This window comes from Coccinella septempunctata, chromosome X (assembly GCF_907165205.1).
Source record: "Coccinella septempunctata chromosome X, icCocSept1.1, whole genome shotgun sequence".
Taxonomy (NCBI): Eukaryota; Metazoa; Arthropoda; class Insecta; order Coleoptera; family Coccinellidae; genus Coccinella; species Coccinella septempunctata.
The window spans coordinates 7780838-7807756 of NC_058198.1; the positions used below are offsets into that span (position 1 = coordinate 7780838).

The 26919-nt window shown below is 34.9% G+C and overlaps 2 protein-coding genes and 1 long non-coding RNA gene across 7 annotated transcripts in view; 2 read left to right on the forward strand and 1 right to left on the reverse strand.

Annotated features, from left to right (window-relative positions):
• The first annotated feature begins 18 nt into the window (after positions 1–18).
• Positions 19–1206, forward strand: LOC123321706 (ADP-ribosylation factor 2). The gene is made up of 3 exons (XM_044909438.1): positions 19–278; positions 349–611; positions 666–1206. Exons 1-3 carry the CDS (start codon positions 212–214, stop codon positions 876–878), a joined length of 543 nt encoding a protein of 180 aa, XP_044765373.1. The 5' UTR covers positions 19–211; the 3' UTR covers positions 879–1206.
• An 801-nt stretch (positions 1207–2007) lies between these two features.
• Positions 2008–6530, forward strand: LOC123322022. Of its 3 annotated transcripts, none has more exons than XR_006539023.1 (6): positions 2008–2296; positions 2356–2676; positions 3041–3278; positions 3991–4216; positions 4445–4564; positions 5127–6530. It is a non-coding gene; the product is annotated as an uncharacterized LOC123322022 (long non-coding RNA). The 3 variants fall into 3 exon arrangements; XR_006539022.1 differs by having other exon boundaries at positions 2008–2189; XR_006539024.1 differs by having other exon boundaries at positions 2008–2189; positions 2386–2676.
• A 2884-nt stretch (positions 6531–9414) lies between these two features.
• The window catches only part of LOC123321402 (segmentation protein cap'n'collar), a 48786-nt gene continuing 31281 nt past the window's right edge, over positions 9415–26919 (reverse strand). For all 3 annotated transcript variants that reach the window (XM_044908967.1, XM_044908968.1, XM_044908969.1), the window contains exons 4-13: positions 15533–15693; positions 14848–15030; positions 13283–13544; positions 12170–12297; positions 11954–12050; positions 11641–11890; positions 11467–11587; positions 10954–11411; positions 10714–10900; positions 9415–10471 (exon numbers count right to left, since the gene is read on the reverse strand). In XM_044908967.1, the coding sequence (XP_044764902.1) occupies positions 10319–10471; positions 10714–10900; positions 10954–11411; positions 11467–11587; positions 11641–11890; positions 11954–12050; positions 12170–12297; positions 13283–13544; positions 14848–15030; positions 15533–15693 (2000 nt within the window). In that variant the 3' untranslated portion in view covers positions 9415–10318. The remainder of the gene's footprint in view (positions 10472–10713; positions 10901–10953; positions 11412–11466; positions 11588–11640; positions 11891–11953; positions 12051–12169; positions 12298–13282; positions 13545–14847; positions 15031–15532; positions 15694–26919) is intronic.

The window sequence follows — 26919 nt, forward strand, 5'->3', positions numbered from 1 at the left end:
CTTTTCCCTGACGTGCCGTCTCTTTTGTTGCGTGGCATTAAGTTCTGTGATCAAAAGCCCCAATCAGATTTATGTAGTCCTGAATCACCTGAGGAAATAATTGATAATTTGCACAATTTAATGATCAATTTATACTGTTGACCGGCAGGTCCTGTCATTAAATCCCTTTAGAGTAGAAAATCCTTTAAATATAAACAAATAACTCATCGATATGGGTTTGACCATATCTAGTGTATTGACCCGCCTTTTTGGTAAAAAGCAGATGCGTATTTTGATGGGTATGTATATTTTTATTCATTGAAAACCTTTGTTAATATTATGTGAATATAACAAAGTTATTCCCTTCAGTTGGGCTGGACGCTGCGGGAAAAACTACAATCCTTTATAAGTTGAAGTTAGGTGAAGTTGTTACAACCATTCCAACTATTGGGTTTAATGTGGAAACGGTAGAGTACAAAAATATTAGTTTTACAGTATGGGATGTAGGCGGACAGAATAAAATTAGAAAACTGTGGAGGCATTATTATCAAAACACTGATGGTTTGATATTTGTGATCGACTCAAATGATAAAGAGCGAATTGCAGAAGCATCAACAGAATTAAATAATATTGTGAGTTTGAATACCTTTCAAATTGCTGAATTCTCATGTTATTTTCTTTTTCAGTTAGAAGATGATTATCTCAAAGAAGCAGCTTTATTGGTGTTTGCCAATAAACAAGATTTGCCAAATGCAATGACAGCTGCGGAACTTACAGATAAATTGGGTTTGAACCAACTTAGTAATCGATCATGGTATATTCAAGCTACATGTGCAACACAAGGAAATGGTCTGTATGAAGGTCTTGATTGGTTATCAAATGAACTGGCAAATAAATAATATTGTTAATTAGGTTTTTAAGATTTGTTTTAATGTTACTATGAGTTATTCATAATATTTTCTTTAGTTTAACAGTACCTCTGTGATTTATATGGAAGTGACTGAATAAGAAATTTTTAAGATACATTTATACAGTCAATAATGTATTGATTTTTGTAAGTCATTTGTAATGTAGTAGAAGAGTTTGAATTTTATCACTCATTGTAAGAGATATTTCACAGACAAAATAATACATTTCCCAACCACTTGGATGTTTTATCTGATTTTTCATATCAGTATTGAAATATTTATTTGTATAAATAAAATAATGGGTCAACACTTGGTTAAATGATTATTTTTCATTATTGAAAGAATCCTTTACTTGGGTTGGTTATAGATGTTTTCAAAAATATTGGTCACTTGCATGAGATGTTCTCAAAATAGATATTTATTCAATCCCCAACTTGAAGATTAAAAACTATGTTTTCGTTATTTTGAACAATATTTCATCCTTCATCAAATTTTTCGTACAGTCGTGAGAATTCTACAGATTTTTGAGGATATTTTCAAAACTATTGATCAGTATCGTGAATCATTCTCAAAAATCTCCTGCAAATCCAAAGTTTAATATGCCAGCAATTCAAAATTACGATTCGCGTAATTAGAAAATTGTGAATGAAATATTTAGAGCTTTTATCAACTTTCGTAGTGCAGTAGTGAGGTGCATTCACTTTTATTTGAAGTATCGCACAACATGAAAAATCAGTCTTTGAGCTTTGATTTTGAGATCAAGCGGATTCAATAAATATTTTCGGCGGAAAAATCATTCACAGTACGGAGAAAAGAAGAAATATTATTTGATTTTTCGAAATATAAAGATCTAAAATTACAGAATCAGTTGTGTAGCCACCTTTCGGATTCGTTTGGAACCATCTTCTGGTATTCGAAATGGCGGTTTGTTTACGTTTGTTTTCATGTATTCAAAAATTCAGTCCTATAAACAGTATTTTTCTTAGAATTCAGGAAGCTTGTAGTTATGGAGGGTACCATACTTGTAGTGCTGTTTATCTATTCCACAAGCAATCAGACAAAAAATCATTTCCAGAGTATTTTTAAAAGCGTATGTCTTCAGTTCAAATGGAGGAGAAAAGCAACTGGTGAATTAGAATTTTGAAGAAAATTGTAGGCAATTCATCTAAGATTTTACTGTAGTACTTATCAAAGTACGTTGTTTGAATTGTAGCAACTGGAACTTGGGATGCCGAGGAGCACATTTGGATTAGGGTTCAGAGAGGGTCAAGTCAAATAGATGCAGATAAAGGTTGAGCCAAGGTAAGATATACTTAAGAATATAATTATTTTTGTTACAGAAGTGTTGAGATTTACATCTATTAACTCGCATAAAAAGAAATTAGCACGAATTGTCACTGTTAAAAAATGTAAACGAAAGAAAAATTCACTCTGAATCAAAACTTGAGAATTCAAAATTGATTCACAGAGGAACACTCATCTCAAATCATCTGTCCAGAGCACTTCTTGAAGCTGTTAACCGAATGGGCGTTCACTGCTGCTGTCGGAAGACCATCCCAGGTATTGAAGAACCTATTGGGGAGGAAGTGTACTTTGCTGGTGGACCGAAACCTTTTCTTCGCCATAAGATAATATCATGTTGAACAGGCTGTGAAGTGCTCTGTGTGTGGTTATCAAGTCGCCCCTGAGACGACAGGTAGCAAATGGAGGGAGACACATTATTGGAAACAGCTGCAATATATTGATCGTAAATACAAAAATGAAGAAATGGGTAAAAACTTTATGAAAGGTTAGACTTTATTTAATTTATGTTGTGAAGCTTATTGAGGTTGGAAAAAATTAAAGTTACCTGGTTGTTGCATTCACAAACTTACTCCTAGAGTAAAGTATGAGTAATACAATTCTCACAGAGCACATTCTAAGGAAGTAATGGTACGTTTGTGAAAGCAATCCTTATGGTATCATTGTATGAGGTATATGGCCCCTCCATTTTTTGTAGAACTATTTTTATATTTTCATCAATTAAGAGCAAAAATGAATCATTTTCATTGAATGTTTATTTTTATTACCTGTCCTTTACAGGATGTTACTTTTTTCTGTTTATTTATGTTTGTGTTACTTCTTATGGATAAATAGATAATGTCTTCTTCCAGATGCTGTGTTTGGGGTGGAGTGAAAATAGCTCATGCTATATATCAGGAGACTAAACACCTCGTTAAGTTATGGATCTAAGTGATTCAAAGAGAAAAAAGGATCACAAATAGAAGTAAAACCTTTCCATGGTGTTGGTGAAAAAGAACATAAATTAATCATTAAGAATGAGATTAGTTGACTTATCTCTAATGGAACATTCTATAGGAGACATTTAAAGAGACCACCTTAAGGGCATGGGTAACTGATGCTTATTTCCTTTATCTGACTTATCTTGTTTAGCTCATAAGCAAGGTTTTGATATATACATCCGGAGTGAGGATATATCTCGTTTTGATCAAAAATGGACTTAACTCCCTTTTCCCTGGCACCACAGAATTGCTGTGCCTTAGAACAAAAAACTAAATCAGAATCATTGACAGAAAAATGTTATTCGATGAAGAATGTTTTAAATTCAATAAAAATTTGGAGAGTACATTTAAAATGAAGTCTAACAGGGATCCAGAAACCAGTAGAGAAGTATTTATAATTGAGAGAGTCTATAAAAATAGTTATAGTAGCTATTTGCTATCGATCACCAGCATTATTAACCTCAATTTTTAAATGTATAAGTTCATTTTCATACCTGTGAATATACTAGATTTTATTCGAGTTCAAGAGCGTATTATTTGCCTGCTCGTAAGGCATATGTATTTCAATAACCAGACTTTCATAACATGCTTCTATTGGTAACAGTGTATCCTTCTCACCAACATGATTAATTTTCCTTTATTATTCTGGAGAATAATAAATGTTCAATTGGATTATCTGAACAGATTGGTTTTCTGAATACCCTTATCCCCATATTAGTTCAGAAAATAATCAACGCTCTACTGCAGTATATTGGAGATGTATAGTTATTTAATAAATCTTCAAATGCTCTCTGCTCCACATAATATGATTTTCTTTACAGGATACGACCCATTTCTGCAAGGGAACTTGCCATCATCAGGTATTCTGAAAACAAATTCTCCCAACAAATTGTGAAGGATCTGAAAATTAAGCTATAGCCTACCAGCGAAGGTCGACAACTGTGATAACATTTAAGTGAAGCAGACTTTTATTTGAAGACTCGTTAGATGAAAAGAACGAAGAAACTAAAGTTTTAGCTCTGATTCCTTCAAAACGTTAAATGAAAGGTTTGTACCAACTTATCATGTATTCTCTTTGTAAGAACCACTTTGAAGCCTGTGGCCTTAAAAAATCCTTTTTTCTTAAGGTTTTCATTGTCACAATTCAGTTTTGGTGTTGGGATTTACCATCCTCTAAAGTAGTATTAATTTTGCCATATGATTAATCATGATTTAATTTGTAAATAAGTTGCATCTTACTGTACCACTTTTTAAAGTTCTTGGTGTAAATTCTAGCAACTGGAACTTAAGAGGAATGCCTAGCAATCTTTGTCATCGCTGTTTATTGAATAGCATTAGGATTTTCGGAGTTTGGAGAGACTCAAGCCAATTAATGGAGAAAAAGTTCAAGCTAAGGTAAGATGCTGTTATTATATCATTGTTGAATCATAACTTTCCTCTGACATCTGTCTTGTAAGACATTTGGAGATTGGGGATATCATTCAATATCTCCAAAAGATTGTCCAATTGGTTTTACAATTTTACAAGTGATTTGAGTATTACCTGATCTGTGGGAACTTCTTCAACTTGCGAACCCCACCTAATTGCAAAAGTCCATTTGCTTCCCTTTTATCTGTATACAAAATACATATCGAATACTTTTTCTCATGTTAGTCCACCAGACATACAGAAAACCTATGTTACCTAGTTGATGCCCTAAGCAGACAGTTGCAGCCTTGTTGTTCAATATTGAGGAGAAATCTCAAAATCAAACATTGAATTTCTTAATTGAAATGGAAAGCATTTCATTAATATTACTCTAATAACTATAAAAATATTTTCATCAATTAAGAGCAAAAATGAATCATTTTCATTGAACATTTATTTTTATTAAATGTCCTTTACAGGATGTTACATTTTTCTGTTTATTTATGTTTGTGTTACTTCTTATGGATAAATAGATAATGTCTTCTTCCAGATGCTGTGTTTGGGGTGGAGTGAAAATAGCTCATGCTATATATCAGGAGGCTAAACACCTTGTAAAGTTATGGACCTAAGTGATTCAAAGAGAAAAAAGGATCACACATAGAAGTAAAACCTGTCCAAAATTCCATGGTGTTGGGGAAAAAGGAGATAAATTAATCCTTAAGAATGAGATAAGTTAACTTGTCTCTAATGGAACATTCTATAGAAGATATTTAAAGATACCTCCTCTGGGCATGGGTAACTGATGCTTATTTCCTATATATTACTTATCTTGTTCAGCCCATAAGCAAGGTTTTTTTATATATACATCCAGAGTGAGGATATATCTCGTTTTGATCAAAAATGGACTTAACTCCCTTTTCCCTGGCACCACAGAATTGCTGTGCCTTAGAACAAAAAACTAAATCAGAATCATTGACAGAAAAATGTTATTCGATGAAGAATGTTTTGAACTCAACAAAAATTTGGAGTGTACATTTAAAATGAAGTCTAACATGGATCCAGAAACCAGTAGAGAAGTATTTATAAATGAGAGAGTCTATGAGAATAGTTATAGTAGCTATTTGCTATCGATCACCAGCATTATTAACCTCAATTTTTAAATGTATAAGTTCATTTTCATACCTGTGAGTATACTAGATTTTATTCGAGTTCTTTCATCTGGGAAAATTTTTGTCACTGTTGTACCATCATGAAATTCTGGGAGAACAGTATTGATATTTTTTTTTATATTCATCTGTATCTGCGTATATTTTCAAGTCATAATCTCAGATGAAAGATCTAAAAGGATCCAGCTATGATTTTGTAAATGAAGGTCAAGGTTGTTATCATTTCCTTCCAAGAGCACTTCAATAGAAAGTTAAGTCCTGTTATGTAGTATGAAATTATGGTTTGTGGATGGAAGATGCAATAGAGAGAATAGTTCAAGGAAATTAGTAAAAATTTTGTTATTTCCATTTGAAATGAGTCATTCTAACTGCCTAAAATGTCAGGACTTTGTCATTCCTATAGAGAAACCGACATAGCCTCTTTGTCACGCCATCAATGTAAAGTTACAGTTGATTATTTAGGAAAATATGACTCTATTTTCATCCACTGAAGTATATTCAAAAATGAAACAACTTGTTTTTATAGGCAAACCTTCATTATTCAAAGGATTCAAATATTTTATCAATAATTGATAACTGAATACCTTCAATGAGCAATCATACAGTTTCTAATCTTCCTTCAATAGCGTCCAAGGGTTACTGATTTCAAATTTAATCGATCATTATCAATAATTGATTCCATATTAAGGCACTATTAATTTAGTTACTGAATAGAATAATTATATGCTCAAATACTTAAATTGTATGTTACTTCCGATCAATGAATAAAGGTGATTTCTATGTCTGAAGAGTGTTTTTAATCAGAATCAGAAGAAGCAAACTCAGTTTAGTCTTACACTGGTTCAGTACTTTGTAAGTATATATATATAAGAATAAATATTTCAAGAAAACTTGTAATTTGGGTTATTTAGTACTGAATTAGAAAGGCAGCGATATGTAGATAGACGCGCCATCTACGATCTGACAATGAAAATTCTATGGTAGCCGTGCAGATTCCCTTCCAGTTTTGCTACCCATATAGTTTAGTTCAATAAACACCTGATAGGTGGCGCCACTTGTCTACATAATACTCACTGTCCGACTCCTCCAGCCTTTAAGTATAACACTTTTCAATGGCATTATCAATTGGGCCCCGTGCGCGGCCATGGACGGATCTTGGAGCGGTGGTAAGTTGTTAGCGGTAAGTCCTCGAAGATGGCTACCCCGTAGCTGTCTTGGGGCACGCAGACTTCGACTTCGAGGTCAAGTACACCTAGTGGGATAGTCGACTTCTGCGCTTACGATGGCCACATCTCGCTGACAGAAAAAGTTTAAAATAATGAAATAATTTTCCGCCATATTTGTTATGATATGTCACGTGGTCAGTTTGGTTGGATTACTTTTCGAACGGCCCCCGTATATTTTGAGCGAATTTTTTATTCCCGTTCCCCCGTATAAATTTGGAAAAATACTTTTTGGACGACCCCCGTATAAATTAAGGTCGAAATACTTTTTTGGTTGCCCCCGTATATTCCGTCGCGATTTCGACCGGCTCCGAGAGAGCGACGGCAGCGCCACATTTTCAGTTCATTTTGACCGAATTTTGCGGCAAAACGCTGAACTAACGGCAAAATCGCCTACTAATTCTGACCCCACAGGATTTCGCTGGCATTTCATGGGCATATGCATGGGAATTTTATGAAGGAAATTTTTACTCGAATGATTTTTTTTTTGCCTTCACTTCACGTGGGGGTTTCCAAATAGGGTGAAATCGAATAATTACCTCATTTTTTCCAGAATTTCTTTCTCCGGGATTCAGTGGCCCATGAATGGGAATTTTATGAAGGAAATTTTTACTCTGATAATTTTTTTTTTGCTTTCACTTGGAAGATTTCAACAATGGCGAAATCAGATTATTTAATCCACTGGGATTAGGGCTATTTTATGGAGGAAATTTTTACCCGGATGAATTTTTTTTCCATTCCCTTCAAGCCCTGGGGGCTTTCAAATAGGGCTGAACTGAATATATTCTTTTAATTATTTTCAGAAATTTATGCAGTTCAAGTTTAAGGGTGAGGACATTGCATTCCCTTGAAAAAACGGAAAAAATATCATTCCCATACACCTACCCATGAAATCCCACTGAATTCCGAAGAACTGGGAAATTTCTGGAAAAAACGATGAAATAATTTGATTCGAGTCTATTTGGAATACTCCACGTGAAGTGAAAGCAAAAAAAAAATTATCAGAGTAAAAATTTCCTTCATAAAATTCCCATTCATGGGCCACTGAATCCCGGAGAAAGAACTAGTATTCTGAAAAAAATGAGGAAATTATTCGATTTCACCCTATTTAGAAACCCCCACGTTAAGTGAAAGCAAAAAAAAAATTATTAGAGTAAAAATTTCCTTCATAAAATTCCCATGCATATGCCCATGAAATGCCAGCGAAATCCTGTGGGGTCAGAATTAGTAGGCGATTTTGCCGTTAGTTCAGCGTTTTGCCGCAAAATTCGGTCAAAATGAACTGAAAATGTGGCGCTGCCGTCGCTCTCTCGGAGCCGGTCGAAATAGGGACTGAATATACGGGGGCAACCAAAAAAGTATTTCGACCTTAATTTATACGGGGGTCGTCCAAAAAGTATTTTTCCAAATTTATACGGGGGAACGGGAATAAAAAATTCGCTCAAAATATACGGGGGCCGTTCGAAAAGTAATCCAACCAAACTGACCACGTGACATATCATAACAAATATGGCGGAAAATTATTTCATTATTTTAAAATTTTTCTGTCAGCGAGATGTGCCTATCGTAAGCGCAGATGGCGACTATCCCACTTCAAAGGTCAAGCCACTAGGAGAGGTGACCTCGAAGTCGAAGTCTGCGTGCCCCAAGACAGCTACGGAGTAGCCATCTTCGAGGACTTACCGCTACAACTTACCACCGCTCCAAGATCCGTCCATGGCCGCGCACGGGGCCCAATTGAGAATGTCATTGAAAAGTGTTATACTTAAAGGCTGGAGGAGTCGGACAGTGAGTATTATGTAGACAAGTGGCGCCACCTATCAGGTGTTTATTGAACTAAACTATATGGGTAGCAAAACTGGAAAGGAATCTGCACGGCTACCATAGAATTTTCATTGTCAGATCGTAGATGGCGCGCCTATCTACATATCGCTACTACACTGGAATTATTTCAGGATTGAATTAGATCTTTCCTTCTGTACCTTTCCAATTCAGTACTAAATAACCCAAATTACAAGTTTTCTTGAAAAATTTATTACCCAGATGGCGAATATATCGACGTTCAATTTTAGCACTGGAATACTAATTTTAAGATTCATGAATCCTGAGTACAGTTTCTTTCCAATTTAGATACGAACAGTGCGAAATGAAATCTAAATTGAATTATTCTTCAACTATTGATAAGAATTAAAAATTAGTGGCTGTACACTTTCAAATTTTTTTTGATTCTCAATTTCGAACCCAAATTTCACCAATTTCAATATAAAAACCATCTTTACTCCTTAATTGAAAGCAAACCACTATTTCAATGCAAAGTGATTCTTAGTGAAGTCAATAGTTGCTCTAAAAAGTTAAAAGCATTCGAATTGTTTTCAGTAGGTATATAAAAAATACCGCTCCAATTGAATTTAAAAGGTCTAACAAGGTTTAGGTAGAAAGTGGAATAAAATACTGTTGCAGAGATCTTTATTGGTTAGAAAACCAAAATAATTTTCCAAAAAATGTCATGTGTTAAAGATCTAAGAATACACTTCAGAAGAATAATATTCATACGAATACCACCTATCCAAAAGGACCAACCTATACATTCTAAGCTTATAATATACAATGTACAAAACCTATTTTAATGAAAATGTTGGAGGATTACTATGTGAAAAGAAAATATGAAATTTAAGGTCAGGTTTATTCACTAAACGCATCACGAATACTAAAAAGTAACACAATGGTTTTGTTTATAACTATAGATCTCTATTTGTACTGTTTATAAGTACAGGTAGTTAAGAAACTTCAATTCAATTTTGTATGGGTCACATTCAAAAAACAAAACTAACAAACCAGTTCATTTAGATTTGTTTTTTAAGCTACTTTTTAAGATTATTTGCCCTACACCAATCACATAAATATTCAAAATCTCTTATATCTAATATGTACAGCGTCATATGAAGGCATAGTTTTATTAATCACCCAACAAAGTGTTTTTTGCGTTACAAAAATATAGTAAGTATTTATATGTATCTAGTGTTTGTTAATTAACCAGTTGCCAATATTCAAAGTGGTTACTTCCAATACAAGCACTTCAACTTTATACAAATATAATTAACCACCTTATTCCAAGTGATCACTTTTGGACAAAATGGCGACCAGTGTGAAATTCCAATGACCCGTCTATTTTTGTAACTGATACATCTGAACTCTGAGTTGTAAAAACGAAAACGGTAGCACCAAATATTATATTCAAATGCCCAGGAACGTGTGGTGTACAAGAAACTTGGTACGAATCATAAAAAAAAATTGCTAACCGGCACAACTTGAGCAAACTGAAGAAAAGGCCGGTTAAACAATGCAGAAGCACCCTAGCCGTTCTTGTGATCCTGCATATGTTCTTTCTTTTCACTTGGGTTATGGGTCGAATTAGATCGCGGTACAACTATGACAGAACCATCTGCAGATGTCTGCAAACTGTAGTGATAAGGTGAATACTGGTTTCCATCAGGATCCCTCAGATTCTAGAACAAAAACAAGCCTTTTATGAAAAGTTTCTCTATAGTCCGCACTCTTTCCAATTTACTTGATAAAATTTTCATTTTGTAACTCCTGGCACACACAAAGTATTAAGAATTGAAAGGCCAGCTACACACTGAATACTCATGGAAAAATTCTAATCGTATTTTTGAAATAAATCTTTGTAACTTATCAATTTAGTAATTGATAACGCTTCAATAAAACCTTCACTATTTTCTCAAGTTACCTGAAATACGTGTCTGTAGAGCTGCTGATACTTGTCCTTCATTCTCTTCAGTTCATTAGTATGGTATTCGTACTCTGACCTCAGTCTCATTTTACGATCTCTCATCTCTTTCACCTCATCTGCCAAAGTGTTTATTTGATCCAGTTTTCGTTTTCGACAGTTTTGGGCGGCTACCTTATTCTTGCCTCTGAAATTATCCGATTTTAAAAACAGTGATTACATAAAATTCGTCCTTATTACCTTCGTCTGATGTCTCTGATGAGACTAAGTTGAGCTTCGCTCAGGTCATACTTCGATAATCTCTCATTAAATTCGTCCATGGGTAAATTTATGATATCGTCAACGGTAATGGGTATGTTGAGAGCCCTAGCCCTCTTCTCGTCCCTTGTGAGATGTTCCTCGTTCGATTTTTTCGATTTAGTCTTATCCCTCGACATAGGCCTAGGCATGACACCCGAACTTTCAGGAGGAAGATTATACGTGTGGTTATGTGCAATATGAGATATGGGATTGCGGACCATCGGATGATGACGGTTGAATTCCATTGTACATGAATACTTCATTTCTGGAGGTTTCGCCCCATCCTCCTCCACTTGATGGGGTATGCTACTGAAAGACGTGGCCGGAACAGCAGGATCTCTATACTCGTATTTCACCGGGGTAGGGGGTTGAGCCATGGCGGTCGCAGAGCCTTGTTCCTGAAAAAGTGGCAGTTAATATAAAGGCCCTTTCGGATTATTTCAAGTGTCCAACCTGGAAATAACGCTTGCCGAACATCTGGTGTTTTTTCTGCGCCACTGGTAACCTACCAGGATCTGTAGTACTCAGGTTGTGTTGCCTGTTCGAGTAGCTGTAGTCGTAGGGTCTGTATTTGCTAAAATCGAAACAATCACTACATGTTTCTTGAATTTAAGAAGAAAAACTCACGCTTGGTAATCAGTCACGTAATGTTCACCAATGTTGTGGCCAGAATCTGAACCGGCATCACACCACTCTCCATCGGACAAAGATGGAACCCTCTCGGAGCCCATGGAACTAACTGCACTATCACTGGAGGTGTCAACTCGTTCCATTTCTGATCTACTCATCGGAGAGGAGCCACTGGCCACTCCGGAACAAAGGTTCACGTTACTGCTTGGAGTATTGTTAGTCTCCAGCATCCTCATCGTGTACATACCTTTTTTAAGAACAAGATTATTTTAATTCCCCAATTTACATTTTTCCCATTGTCGATATTTACCTTCATTCATTGCCATATCCATCAGCTGTAGATCCTCATCGTTCAATATCGAGGAAAGAAATCCATCAGTTTGGTTGAACTCCGAAGAACCATTATTCTAGAAGATAAAGTTGAACTGTTTAATAAGCAGTCTGGTTAAAATAAAAACAAGCAGCCCTCAAACTTTCCCCTTGCATTCTTTATCATATCATACTATATAGGATCAGTGTTACAAACCTGATAGTACATAGCATCATGGTTGGGTTCCAATTTATAGTGATGTCCGGAACTAGATTCACCCATAGGTTCACTGCTGTTTGTCAAGTTCATCGAAGTAGCTACAGCATTTCCCAAATTTGTGCCACCTAAAAAATAAATTAATATGCTTATTCAAAGTTTTCATTCGAATACACATTAAAAGAGATTAAGATAAGGACATAATCTTTAGAAATCTCCTATCCATAAGAGGCCAGACCTCCTTGATCAGTGACAGATCAGTAGATCAAGGAGGCTAAGAGACTCAGTGTTCTTAGTATTGAATATGTTTGAAGAAATTTTCGATTGGTTTTATCAATCAACTTGTGATGTATTCTCATAGAAAACTACCAAAATATACTGCCCAAAAATTGAAGTGGATATTCGAGAGAAAACTCTAGGGATTTGATTATTATACCTATTATTGTTTCCTCTGCAGTAGCCATCAGTGAATATTATAGAACAGACGATAATACTTGTCCACGCCGAGCCAGAAAATAGTCAACGAGGGCATAGAAATGCACGACATTTACCCAAAGTATTGGCACTCTGCCCCTCCAGACCAAAATTGTATTGAAAATGTCTGGTCTGTGATGTCACAGCAATAACACCGCTTACATGACTCACCGCAAACATTAAAACAGCTCGACAATGCTATGACGCACATCTGGCAAAACTTTCTCAGAATTTCATTGATAGCCTCATTTACAAAATTCCGAAAAGAGTAAGAGCCCTACGAAGGGCTAGAGGAAACCCCACTCGATATTGAACCTTGACTTCACGTTATTTGTAACAGAAGAAACCCTTTCTAAGCCTTGCAGACTTTACCAGGTAGAATATTTATTGTGTTCATTACTTTACTATGTTGACACTCTAAACCAGCCTTGCTTACTGTTAACTTTATGTAGACAGTCAACTTAGTACATCAGACATTTAAATATAATTGAATGTACTCAAATTATCCACAATTTTTGAGCTATGTAGCAATAATGGCTCATTCGAAATTTACTTTTAGGCAAAGCGCAGTGAAAAATTATCGTTAACGCCCAACACGCACAGCTCCACCCCTTCGCTATTTCAGACACGCCCTCTTACCTAAATTATTGAAAGGCACGGTTGTGTTGACGTCGCCCATAGGTGGGGCGAGGGTGGCGTTATGCAAAAGCACCCCTCGAGTCGCCTCCGTCCCGTAGCCCATGCTGTGGGGGTGGCTGTGATTGTAATTGTGCAGGTGATGGTGGTGGTTGAAGGGATGGTGCATAGCGCCACCGTCCGTCGGCCCGGGAAAGCTTAGGAGGTTGGCCAGGTCCTGCCATCTCTGTTCCATGCTCATCGTTCTCATGAAGGGCATTCGGCTCTGGAAAGATGGCGTTGATTGTATAAGGAACACGATGACTAGATCATATGATGTGAAAACATGCTGAGGCCGAAATCGAGAACCCTTCTGGGTATATTCATCAGTAGGGTGTAAAATCGACCCTTGAAACCATTGTGAAACTCTGACTTGTAATTTACATTTCGTGTTCTACATATATTTTCAAGCCAAAATCGAAATCTACATATTGGATTCAAAGTTACATTTTCAAAATTATCAGCAACATGAAATAAAAATTCATTTTATTACAAATTTTCGTGACCAAACCCACTAATTTTGATATTGCATATAAGTACCTGAATTTCTTCTTATCTCAGAGTCAAAGTGGAGGAAATAACCAAAATTGGCTAAGGACGTTTCGGATAGGAATATTTCAGAATGGCTGAGCCCTTTACTCGGTATTTTGGATAACAGGAATATGATTTTTTATTGCTAAGATAAAAAACTTCTCCAAGAATTTTTTTTGTTTCATTCAAAAGGGTAACCGATTACTCAAAAATTATTTTTATTGCTAAACATTATCCCAAAAAAATGTGTAATTCACAAGTCAGTGTTTGAAGGTTTTTATCAAAGTTATGAATGGAAAAAATCTTTGATGTGTACCGAACAAAAATTATGCGACATATTTCCATTTGTAGGAAATTTCAAAGGAAGTAATGTACATACAGGACAATTCTTCGACTTGTACATATATTTTAACAGATGATTCCTGAGGTCAAAAGAAATGCTTTTTCTCTCAAGCATTTTTTTTTTCAACTCGGCTCGGTTGAAAATATACAGGTCGTTGAAAATCCATTAACAAATGTAATTATGAGTTATATGGAACAAACGATTGCATCTAATGGAATAATTTTCGGAAAATAGTTGATGTGATGAATCTTCTCTGAATACTCAATTCCACCAACATCTTCCAGTTTCTTCATTTTGACTATTACATATCATAAAAATACCAGAAATTTAAAGAACACAACTTTTAAAAGTATGTTAATTGCTCACAGATCAATATTTGACCATTTTAAAAAATAATTCTTCATATTTTTGTGAAATATGAAAAACTGGGTACTTTGACAGAATGCAACTCTGTTCAAAAGATCCACAGATGTGTAGTGTTATAGATTTAGTACATAATGAAACCTTTAGATGGCTGAATCATTTTTTCTAGGCAGAATCGAAGAAAATTGTGAAGAAATCTTTTGTTTTTACCTCAGGATCCCCTGTTAAAATATATGTGAGTTAGAAACTCACCCTGTATAGTATAATTCATACAAATATAAGCCAAACATACCTGGAATGCCCTATGATGGGGATGGTGAAACTGAGGCGTCTGAATCATATCTGTCAAGGCGTCTAGACTTTCCTGAGAATCTTGGGATAAAACATCAGGGATTTCTGACAAGGAACTTGAAGACTCGGCTACTGTACTGCTCGAGCCCACTTCTGTATCGGCAGATTCGCGATTCGGTTCCTCCTGAAAATCATTTAGACTTTCTCAAGTGAAAAAACACCAACTCTACAGGAAAAACCCAGAGCTCAAGGTTTTTCCCCTAATCTTCTGACAACCAACTAGCTCTTTATTTTTCAAATGGCAGCAAGGGTATTTTGGGAACATTATACTTGAAGACCCCATGAAAAAATGAACCAAACGTATTCAAACGTTGAAAATGACTCTTCATCTTCCACATTTATACAAAATGCAACTCATATAGAGAGAGTAAAAAAAAATTTTTAGTGGGCAAAGGAATTTAAAGCTGACGTTGTGTCTTGAAATTCCAAATACAACACGTCAAATTCAAAATTCCATAGCCCCCTCACGAACTTCATTCGAAGCATAGCTGTTTGTACCACTGAAAAATAACCATTGATGATGGTTTCAGTTTTCTGTCGATACTTGGGGTGGTTAATAAATGCCATATTATTATCACTTATACCCACTTCAATGACAGTAGTATTCAATCAATTTCCTTACTCACTTTGAGCTGTTCGATGTCTAAATCGACCAACCCAAGAGCTTCATCCAGAAGGAATTCCTCAAGAGGCAGAGGCAGATCCTCTAAAGGCAGAGGAGCAAGTGGTGATACACATTCTGCAACTAAATTCTCTTCTTCCTGTTCAGCCTTGACTACATATTCCCCTGTAAAGATTTTTCACATTGAAAATGATATTCCAACGTCATACATCAATAACAAAAACGTGCTATGAAAAAGTGACATTCGAAACATACAGGGTGTCCTAATCCTCAAGATATTTTTGAAGCACACAGCTTAATCCGATTCAGAAAATGACATTTATGGAAAATTATTGAGAAGATAGCTGAAGGCCAACAATTTTATAATTTTTCATGAGCTAAATAAATGATATCCTTGGTCTTCAATGCTTTTTTATGAATTAAGTAAGATCTAGATGAGGGACTTTAGGAAGAGATCATTAAGAGCATTCTGGAGAAGAAACTAGGTGTCTTCTGATTTTTCTCCACTTTGTCCAAGAAATAATTGAGGAAGTGTCAAGCTGTTTATAAATGAATACTTGGAGAATCATGAAGTGTCAATTTTCCCTTTCGTTATAATTCAAAAAATACCATCTCCAAAACCATAATAATCTAACTCAAAAATAAAAAATATTGTTTAGTTTCTAAACACCCTGTAAATTTTCTTGAAGCGAATTGATGGCCAAACTTTTGAGGGTAATAAAAAGTAAAATGCAAAAATCAAACAAGAACTTTATACCAAACCATTTTCTACAAAGTTCGTTATTCTACACAGAATTGTCGTGCAATAATTTCAATTTACGACATTCATTTGTCAGAAAAAAATTGATAGCATAAATCTGGGAAGATTGAATAAGGTTTTTGAATCAATACAAATTCTATTGGTTAAATATTAACAGTAAGAAATGAACGATAGGTAGCATTCTTAACTGATTGATGTTGATTATCATTAAAAAAAAAGGAAATCGTGAAATGATTAAGTTGATTCAAGTGCAACTGCATTAATTTGAGTTTGTCCAATGTACAATTTTCGTTTCGATTCAATCGATATACCGGTTATACATAATTTATGTAATGCTTGTCTCTTCCATTGGTCAAATATAAAAACTGACATAAGAAGGACAGTTTGTATTGAATAACGAAATGTATGTGATAATGATTCACAATATTACGCTTTTTATATCCTAATAGATTTATTTTAAATATATGTTTCACCCTTGATTAATTTTGTTAAGAGATTGAAATCCTCCCTGACAGGTTTTTATTGCAAATTTGAAAGTCTCAATTGCCTTGTACATTTTTTAAAAATGTTTCATTATCCTTTAGAGTGAAAATCAGCAATTAATATCATTTAGATGAATAATAGTCAGGATAATTTGATTTGAAAATACACTATTGTTCAAACATTCGTATTTGTTGGAACGCTGCTAATTTTTCATTCAATACAGGGTGAGTCTTTGATTAATACATATATTTTCACAGTGGTTTTTTGAGGTCAAAAGAACACTTTTTTCTTCACCATTTTTTCCGAGTCGGTTCGGTTTAAAAGATACAGGCTGTTAAAAAACTACAAAAAAATGTTATTTTTAGTTCTATCTCACAAACGGTTTTATCGAATGAAATGAATTTCAAAACATAAATTTTCATTTATCTGGTGAATATTTTTTGAACACAAGATTTAACCCACGTCTTCCATTTTTTTCATTATGACCATTACGTACCATCAAAATGCAAAAATTCAAAGAACCCAATTCTTGAAACTAAGTTGGGCGCTATCTAATGAATATTTGAACGTTATGCAAAATAAAATTATTCTTCATATTTTCTGGTATAATGCGCCGTTTTCGAGTAATTTGACGTTCAAAAATAAAAAATATCTGTGAAAGTCGAAAAATTGGGTACTTTCACCGAATGCAACTCTTTTTAAAGTGTACTGTCACAAATTCAGCTAGATATTCTGAAGGTAATTTTGTTTTTCCTAGGGTGGCACAGCTCATTAGTAAAACTTAAAGTGACTATATCTTTTTATCAGAGCCGAATCGAAAAAAATGGTACAGGTTCTTTTGACCTCAAGGGTCTACTGATTGTTTTCTTTTTTTCCTTTAGTTGATAGATCGATCAGTGTGTGAATTTATGTCAGTTCGACTGGCAAATTTGTTTTCAAGAAGGAGAACGTTAGAACGTTCACAATTCGGTCAACGTTTCGTCATGTTCGGTGCCTTCAGGACACGACAAGAAAAATCGATTAAAGTTTTTCCTCCATACAGACTGATGCTCAAGAGTGTGTCTGCCTACCTTTTTTCAGGAACAAATCCAATTAAATCGAGATAACGTCCAATGGGCGCGCACAAAAACAACAAACAAAATCACTAATAAGCGCTCACGAAAGTCGAAAAAGTAAAAAACGAGAGAACCAATTGTCCGAACCCACGACCGACAATGGATGCCAACCATAAAAAACAACAAATACACCTATGGACGCGGTATGGGTCCTCTATCCAAATTTCTACCTGATTCAAAGCCAGCATTCGAGCCAGGATATCCTTTTCGGTCCCCTCTACGTTACCATTAAAAGAATTCCAATTCTATTGGGCCTGTGTAATATGCAACGACTGGGTTTTTATCGAACCAAAACCCTCCCATTCTGGGCCAGTTCTTTTGACGGCAAAATGGCCGACATAATTAGATCACCAAAAGGGAAAATGAGCCAGACAAGGAGTGTAAGCCCTCTCAGTTCTGAATGGTTTTTCCCATTTCTTTTATTCACAACGAACGTTCAAATTATACAAAATTTGTGGATATTTCAAAAAATTTTCAATGGGGCTGGACGTTGTTGTTACCCTCTCAAAAAATGGTTTAAAACTCATCAAGAATAGTCAAATTCTAAAACTGGCCGCTTCGCCATATGAGGCAAATTATTCTGGAAAAACTGGGGCAAATTATCATGATTTTCTAGTATCTTATGAACGAAATATTCCACAAAATACAGGGTAAGTCTTTGACTCGTACATATATGTCAACAGTAGATTCTTGAGGTGGAAAGAAACACTTTTTCCTTTACCATTTTTCACCATTCGGCCTAGATAAAAAGATATAGCCGTTTTAAGTTTTCCTAATGAGCTATTTAGTATACCACCCCTGTAAAAACAAAATTCCCAAGCATAAGAAGCTAAATCTCACTATACATCTGTGGATCTTTCAAACAGAATTGCAGTCAGTCCTAGTATTTTTCGAATTTCACAGATATTTTCTATTTTTGAATATCGAATTACTCGAAAACTGCACATTATATGAGGAAATATGAAGAATATCTTCATGTATTTTTTCAAGATGGTCAAATATTCATTAGTGAGCGTTCAACTTACTTTCAAGAGTTGGGTTCTTTGAATTTCTGATATTTTTATGGTACGAAATGGTCATAATGAGAAAACTATATTCCGAAAATCATCCTATTCGATAAAACTGTTTGGAGATATAATTCAAACTTACATTTTTTGTGGTTTTTCAACAATCTGTATTTTTTTCAACCAAGCCGAATTGAAGAAAATGGTAAAGGGACAATTCAAAGATTCACCCTGAATACATTGAAGAGTTATCTATCGATTTTGACAATCGTTAATGCGAGTGACCATAATTTGGGAAAATATCAGCGAAAAACTGCCAAAAGAATTTTCACAGTTTTCCGAAAATGTGCTCGAAAAACTGGTTTTTACTTTGTATTATACCTGATTTGTTTTTACTTGAAGCGACCACATCTCAACCAAATATTATATTGGAATTTTAGCATTGAAAAACTATTCGATATCTTTCTATCGACAAATTTAACACAATTATCAAACATAGGTTTGATAATTGTGATAGGTTGGACAAGAATGTGAAGAAAATACATTTGAAGACTTCAAAAATACTCAATAACTCAATAATCAACTTGCCATTTTTAATGAAACAAACTCTGGCAAAGAATAAACAACATACTATGGACTCGGATTCAAATTTGGAGCTGTAGATTAATTAGATTTTTTTTAGGTTCGGCTGATCCAAGTTTCCAAATTGTTCAAAACTTAATTTTTTTAAAAGTAATGCCTCATTCCAAATTGATTAACAAGGTTAGAAAGGTTTTGGCGTTTACCTACGTCTTTGGAATTGTATCTGGAAGTATAAAGAGTAAAAACGAACAATCTTTCTCCATGATCAGCTGAATAAGTCTACAAACATCAGTAACATGACATATAGAACGTCAAATAACACAAATGTAACTTAACACATTGTTGTAATTAAAATAACCCTTCAATCGTATTAATCCTGTCCAACAGTACGAAAAGAAGCAAAAAAAACTCCCGATTTGAATCCACACATTGAAAAAACCTCCCCACACCCCTAACAAAATCGACGGAAAAATTTCTATGTTCCACGTATTCCACGAACAAATCAGTGCTGGGTGGAAGGGAAGACACTCTCGAATTTTCAATTCCCCCCCAAACCAACCCCAAAAACGGAATGGAAGCCCTCCCCGCCCCATCACCGCCATTTAATCTGGCGCCATGATCCCTCCGGCTATTTTTCACGGAAAAATCCCCATTTCCCAGTCGCATATCGAACGTGTGCATTTCCATTCCAGAGGGCTCCCCCTCAGAAATGATCCAACCATTTTTCACGATAGCTGAAATGAGCCGAAGGAGGGTTCCGCACAATAAGACCCCAGTTAGTTTCAACCCCCTTTCGCTATGATATAATTTTTCAACGTCGGAAGTTTTCACCATATTGCGTGAGATTGCGATCGGCGTCTCGGATAAAATGGGGAGAAAAAAATGCGGCGCACGGAAATTTTCGGGGGTTGCACACGCCATATAGCTGTGGAAATCGAGCATAAATTTGTATCGTTTGGGGTTTTACAATAGGTGGGATGGTTTCAGAACAGACAAACGACGATATTTCGTTCCTAAAACAATTTTCATAGAATGATTCGTTCAAAAAATAATGAATTCGAAACAAAATTAATAAACCAACAACTTTTTTTTATTCTTTGTGTTTAAAAAGTTATTCAACCAGTGACTTAAACCTACACCATCAAGCCAAATCTCTCTGCCAAAACCGGAAGCATACTACAATTTCTTAACTTTTTATTTCAATCATGTTCGACTTATGCCTGTTTGGTGTAGGCAACACCACCCTCTTGTACCTTCTGAAGTACCTGTGATTTGGACTAGAATTTATTACAAATTTATTACAACTGACTCAACAATTCAAATCTCAATTTTGATCTATCTAAGGACGTCCCACTCTTTATAACAAATATTCTAAGGTCGTGTATTCCAAGACCTACTATCATCATAGTGAAATATTTCATTAAACCAGACCAATTGATACTGAAGAGTCACAAAATTATGTATTATGTAATATTTGTGATGATCTCTTCAACGTTGGTTGAAGAGAAATGTGAAATTTTGCCCTGAATCATACGTTTAGTGTATGGTGTTCTGTTAAAAATTTCACACTTTTCTGCAACAAAATCGATGATAATTACAAATATTACATAATACAGGGTGTTGTGACCCTTCAGCATCAGGTGGTCTATTGCAATAAAACATTTCTCTATAATGATAGTAGCTCTTCGAATACACAACCTTAGAATATTTGTTATCCAAAGTGGACCTCATTAGATTTCAAAATCTGTATTGATAATCAATAATAAATTTGTAATAAAACTGTCACAATTTGTAGTATGCTCCTCGTTTTGACATGGTGATTTGGCTGCTGTAGGTTGATATTTGTTGAACATATTTTTAAGGAGTAAGAATTTGAAATGTATGTGTAACTTGATGTACCCTTTAAGACCAGTCCAATTAAGAATCCCAAATTTCGTACGAGCTGTATAACATTTTCTTCCATAAAAAACAGCGCAATTTAAAATACTAATCGACCTTCGAGAGCATATTTACAACAAGAGAACTCTGTCTTTGATTTACCGAAATTATTCAAAGTTAGGGACAATCACATGTATTTCTTTTTTTTAATGATAAAATCTGCAATATCCCTGAAGATGAACTGTACAAATTTCAGGGAAGGTGATAATTTCATGCTCAATTCCAAAGGTTTATTTGTTAAATTAATAATAATCTTTGTGGTGGTGCATCCCATACACCTTCTTCAAGCTTTTATCACAAAATTCATCGACTTATCACTTTGTCCCCACATCTCCAATTTTTTTCGCACAGATGACAACCACTTCCCTCTTGAGGTAGACCGAAATTAAAACATTATTTTCATTTTATTATCGTGCGCACTCACCAGCGACAAAAAGTGTCAAAAATCACATTTTGATGGGTCCAACGAAAATAAACAGCACAATGGGACTGTTGACAGCTGCGGTCGTTGGGCACTTGAGACGTTCCTAACATCAGATAGGCATCGTGGTATTATTGAGTAGCACTAATTTCAACTTTTCAAATAACAAAAGAATTCGGAGGTGGAGACCTAATGGTTTCCGAGAAGATCAGAAGCGGGGTAGTAGAGGTGAGAATTTTTGATGAGTGGACTTCGAATGTATATGCACCTTATGTTTGGTGTAGATGGGAAAATATTTATTGACTTTATCGTATGAATGTTTGTTACTCTCGACGGGCAGATAGTATTGGGATAACACGAAAATTCTTTGATTCGGAGTCTATAACAATCGGATGTGAAAAACTATTATTTTCATTTATTCTTCCTATTTTCCAAGAAGAAGTTTTAATGTTCTTTTTTCATTCACCACACCGCAACCAGTGCATTTTTGTGGATGTAAGTAATGATAACACATTGTTTGTTGACTATGAATTCAGTGTCAAATGGACTGATTCTACATGAAAAATTAACTCACATCCTTTAACAGATGGTTTAAATGCAGAATTCTCTGTTCAAAAAGCTTCTGCAACAAAATATTTTCACTACCAAGTCCGACAAACTTTTAGTATAATCCATAGAACCTCTTTCTTCAATTCTCTCACCAATATTTGAAAGTTGACTGTACCATGTGATACTTTAGTATTAGAGGATTTCCTTTCAGACATTTTTCACTACTGATATCTATGAAAGAAACTCTTCATAACTATAATAATCTCTCTTTCTCTTCCTTTACAACAGAACATTCAGGAATGAATATCTCAATTTTCAGTTCTATATGTATGAAGAAATTTTCTTAGTCAACCCATACTTCTCGCTGTTGAATCGTTTAAATTTTTTCTGCGAAGTGGTGGACATTTCGTTGTTTTTGATGTGAGTAATTTCTCTCTCTTTCTTCGCAACCCAAGTCAGGAATGAATTTCTCTATTTTCGGTTCATATTTGTACAAATTAATTTTCTTAGCCAAGTGGTGAACGTTCCGTTGTTTTTTATTCCTTCGAATTATGTGATATCCTTTTCTGTTTTGGCAAAATCTTCACCCTTCTTTTTCCACCTAAGCAACTTCTTTGAATAATTGATAAAAGCAAATTGTTTCAATGAAATTTGAAGCCCCATTATTGCCGATGTTTAATTTACAGTAAAATTCATGCAAACTTTTCAATGAACTAGAAAAAAGTCAGTGATTCTTGAAGAGGACTAAGAATCAAATTCTTGAATTATCATCAGAGTAAAATTGTAAATAAACTTTCAGAAGATTCGAGACATACCGTTATATGATTCCCATTCTCATTCACCTCTGGAATAAACAATAATTTCATTGAATATGAAAACGATTCCACCATTTTGTACCTCCGAACTTTTCTCGTCAATTCTTTTGCAACAATTTCGAGGTATGGAAGACAAACGAAACATAAGAGTGCTCTTCAGTGAAACAATGTTTGCTTTGATAGTTGTTGTTGATCAGACAAATATGGCATCGTCGAAATAATCAAAACTCATTTGCAAGCCGGATTAGCCTCTCGAAAATAATTCGGGGAATTGAATTACACGGTTATTCAGGTTGTTTTGGAAAGTACCATCCGTTATGGAGTCGACTAATAGCAGCACTAAGCGACGGTATGGCATTGTTGAATTTTCTTTCTTTTGCTTTCACGAATATTCCGTTATAAAAGGGTATGGCGTATGTCCCTGTGGAATTGAATATTTCCTGAACGAATTCAAATTATGAAAGGTGCAATTAAGAGCCAGAGGTTGTCCCAGAATCCATTAGTCATAATTCTGAAACCGAAATCGCTCTAGCATCTAGTCACGTCCTCCTCCCTTGGGACTGGCTCTATACCATTCAAGGTATGATCATTAATCATAAATATGGACACAATACATATTTCTGAAAAGTAGCATTTGGGCTAAAGTTTGAACAATCATCAATAATATCTGGCCCTTTTGTTAGATTTAATGATCTGGAGTTAACCGAACAAAAATGTTTCGTTGCGAAGAATGAGATTTGAGGCTTACCTTCACAAAATTCCCAGATATTCCAAAATAAAATCAACAGACACTGTTTGAACTAACTGAAAACGCACTGTTACAACAAAAACAGTTAAATCACTCGAAAATATACACTCTTCTCCTCTCAGAGGTAATACACAAGCTTTCGTGTTCTACAACGACTGAAAACAAGCAAAGCCAATGACAGGCCAGGCCTACCAGAGCGAGTTGGAGCTAATATGGCTGCCACTCAGACAATGGGGGCCAGGAAAGGGAACTGAGGGGCAGACAAGTTTGGGGGGTGGGGGCAGATAGACTTCTTTCTACTTTGGTCTATGATGAATTTATGCTTCGAAACACTGAAATCTGACTGAAGGAGGATATTTGCTATCTTTCTTATGTGAGATATCCCATTATCTCTGTTCTAGAGCATGCAGGCTTCATTTTATCTGTTGTCATCATGATTTAGCCTTTCTCATACATGGGAAGGATACCCTTCAGAACTTTCATTATCTATCGGTTACCACCAAAATCATTGGGGTTTGAAACTCTATGAGAAGAATCAGAAAATAACATCAAATTGTTGTACAAATTTTGAGGAAAATCTTTGATGCTCTTCAACATTGAAGTAACAGTAATTTTCTACCATATATATGGAAGTTTTGATGATAAATATGTCTTGGTTACCATTGAAGAACCACTCAACCAGTAAGATAATGTTAGACGACCTCACATCCTCTCAATATAAACCAAATCATTCAGTCTTCATAATTCTGGAACCTAAAACACGAAAAAACATTCAATGAATGAAAGTAAGGTCTTGAGAAAAATGAAAGAAGATGAAATAATCAAACTTCAATTCATAATTTAAACAGTATTGATCGAAATAGGAAAACAATCATACAAATAAAGTAAATTGTTTTTGTCTCAAAGCATTCAGACACTTAAATCACACAACATAAGTGTTTAATCAAATTTCATTGTGTTAAATGGCTGTAAAACTATTTTTTTGAAGAAAACTCGTTGATACAATATGTATACCACAAAAAGAGTTATCGATGTCAAATCTTATAATCATATCAGGAATTCTAGAATAAGAACCGGGTTGGTACTATATCTTCCAACATCTCCGACTGGTGTTCGATTGGGAGATGACAGAAGAAGTATTTTGAGGACTGTAGACGGGTAAACGGCCTAGGGGTCTACTCGAGATCTTAACAATGCACTCTTGAATACCCACAAAGATTTTCTTCATAATCCACTTAAAAAGATGACTTTATTCTGCCAGATATCTCATTAGTGACAGGATGGGTCTTTTTATTTTTCATTTACATACCGCACCCTGACCTGTCAACTTAAACCAATTTGAATGGTGGACACTCGAGAGTTAACAGGTAGTTTTCTGAAGAGATCCTTCAATAATATTTACCCTAATCGATCATGGGTGATTTCATGGATACATTTAATATTTTGTAGTTTGAATAGGATTTTTAATCCATAAAATTTATTCATACCCTTCGAGTTGAAGAGATTTTCTGCATAAGAAATTCTTCAAATAGGTTGCATGAACCTACAATTCTTCCATGTTAATAATGTGAACTAATCTGACTTCATTCAGTTATTCATTATTCCAAATAATCATTTTTTGAACAAATAAACGTTATTCTTTTGGTCAACATTGAGACAAAATCGATCAACTTCAAAATAATCATTGTTCAGATAAGAAGAATTTACTGCAGTTGGATTTCACACAGCTTACTCAAATAATGTTAGAACTCTTGCAATCTTGTCTTTCCTATTGCGTTTTTTCGATAGAGTTCGACCTTCAATTAAAGGATGGAACGGATTTGTTGCAGACGAACAAAAACTTGCATGATGTTTCCAACAATCGCTATAGAAATTGATCGTCAAGTCATGCAGTTTTTAAACCCTTTCGATCAATAAAATGACAATGCTGTCTAACTATTGTCTGCAGAAACAGTTTCTTTTACATATACTGTGATGGATTAATTCTAGAATAAGTTTGTAGATTCATTTATCAACAGAAATCTATATCATAATTGAATTGTGAAGTAATATTAACTAGCAGAACTTTGTTCAAAATTCCAAGAAACTTATTTCAACAATCATTCCTTGTTCCTACAGAAATGTTGCAGGTGTAAAGTGAGATGAACAAACCACATTTGTTGATGGTTGAATTAAGAAAGAAAATGGTCCAACTTCTTCGGTATTCAGAGGTTATGGGATTAGAAAAACTTGACAATTTATTATAGAATTTCTATCTGTAAAGGATCATCAAAGATTTGATTTTATGTAGCCTGTTTGGGTCGGTTAAGAAGTGGAGTTAAAATTCCTCAATTCCTTGATTGTGTCAACAGAATAGGAAAATTCAAGAGCATTCTGAGACTTGACTTGCTATACTATTTTCAAGCCCTTGGCAAAAATCTCTCAATGATGTTAGGAAACTGAATAAATAGCAAGATAGATAATTCATTCAAATTTCATGTTGAAACGAATGTGTAGACTACTTCAATGATTGGTGGAATAGGCGAGAAATATTGGGAGAGTTCTAGATAAACTGTTTGGATGTAAAAACTCACTGGATGTGAAAACCATTGTGAAACCAAAAAAAAGGACCAAGATCTTCTTAATAGCCCCTTCCAAGAAGGCTATAAATCATACTTATCAGGAACAACATGCATCCTCACTGACACATAGCTTATGAATATAAATTATGCCAGTCGATAGAAAAGAAATAGTAGAAGGAGAGCTGTATTATTGTTCTTTTGTTCCAGTCAATTCCAGGGAATAGCACCTCCCCTGCGGGCTCTAATTGGAACATTTAATTAAACCGAATTATTTAATTGAAATGGATGCGCTAACAATGTTGCTTTCGATAAAATAATATCTCGAATTACTACTAGTTATCTGTCACACCTACAACAATCTGTTCAGCTTTTGTATGTCACTAGCATCAAATGGCCGTCATGTAACAAAGCCTAT

Coding starts and splice junctions, on each gene's coding strand:
- LOC123321706 (XM_044909438.1), top strand. CDS start 212: ATGGGTTTGACCATATCTAGTGTATTGACCCGCCTTTTTGGTAAAAAG. Junction 279..348: donor GCAGATGCGTATTTTGATGG/GTATGTATATTT, acceptor TATTCCCTTCAG/TTGGGCTGGACGCTGCGGGA. Junction 612..665: donor CAACAGAATTAAATAATATT/GTGAGTTTGAAT, acceptor TTTCTTTTTCAG/TTAGAAGATGATTATCTCAA.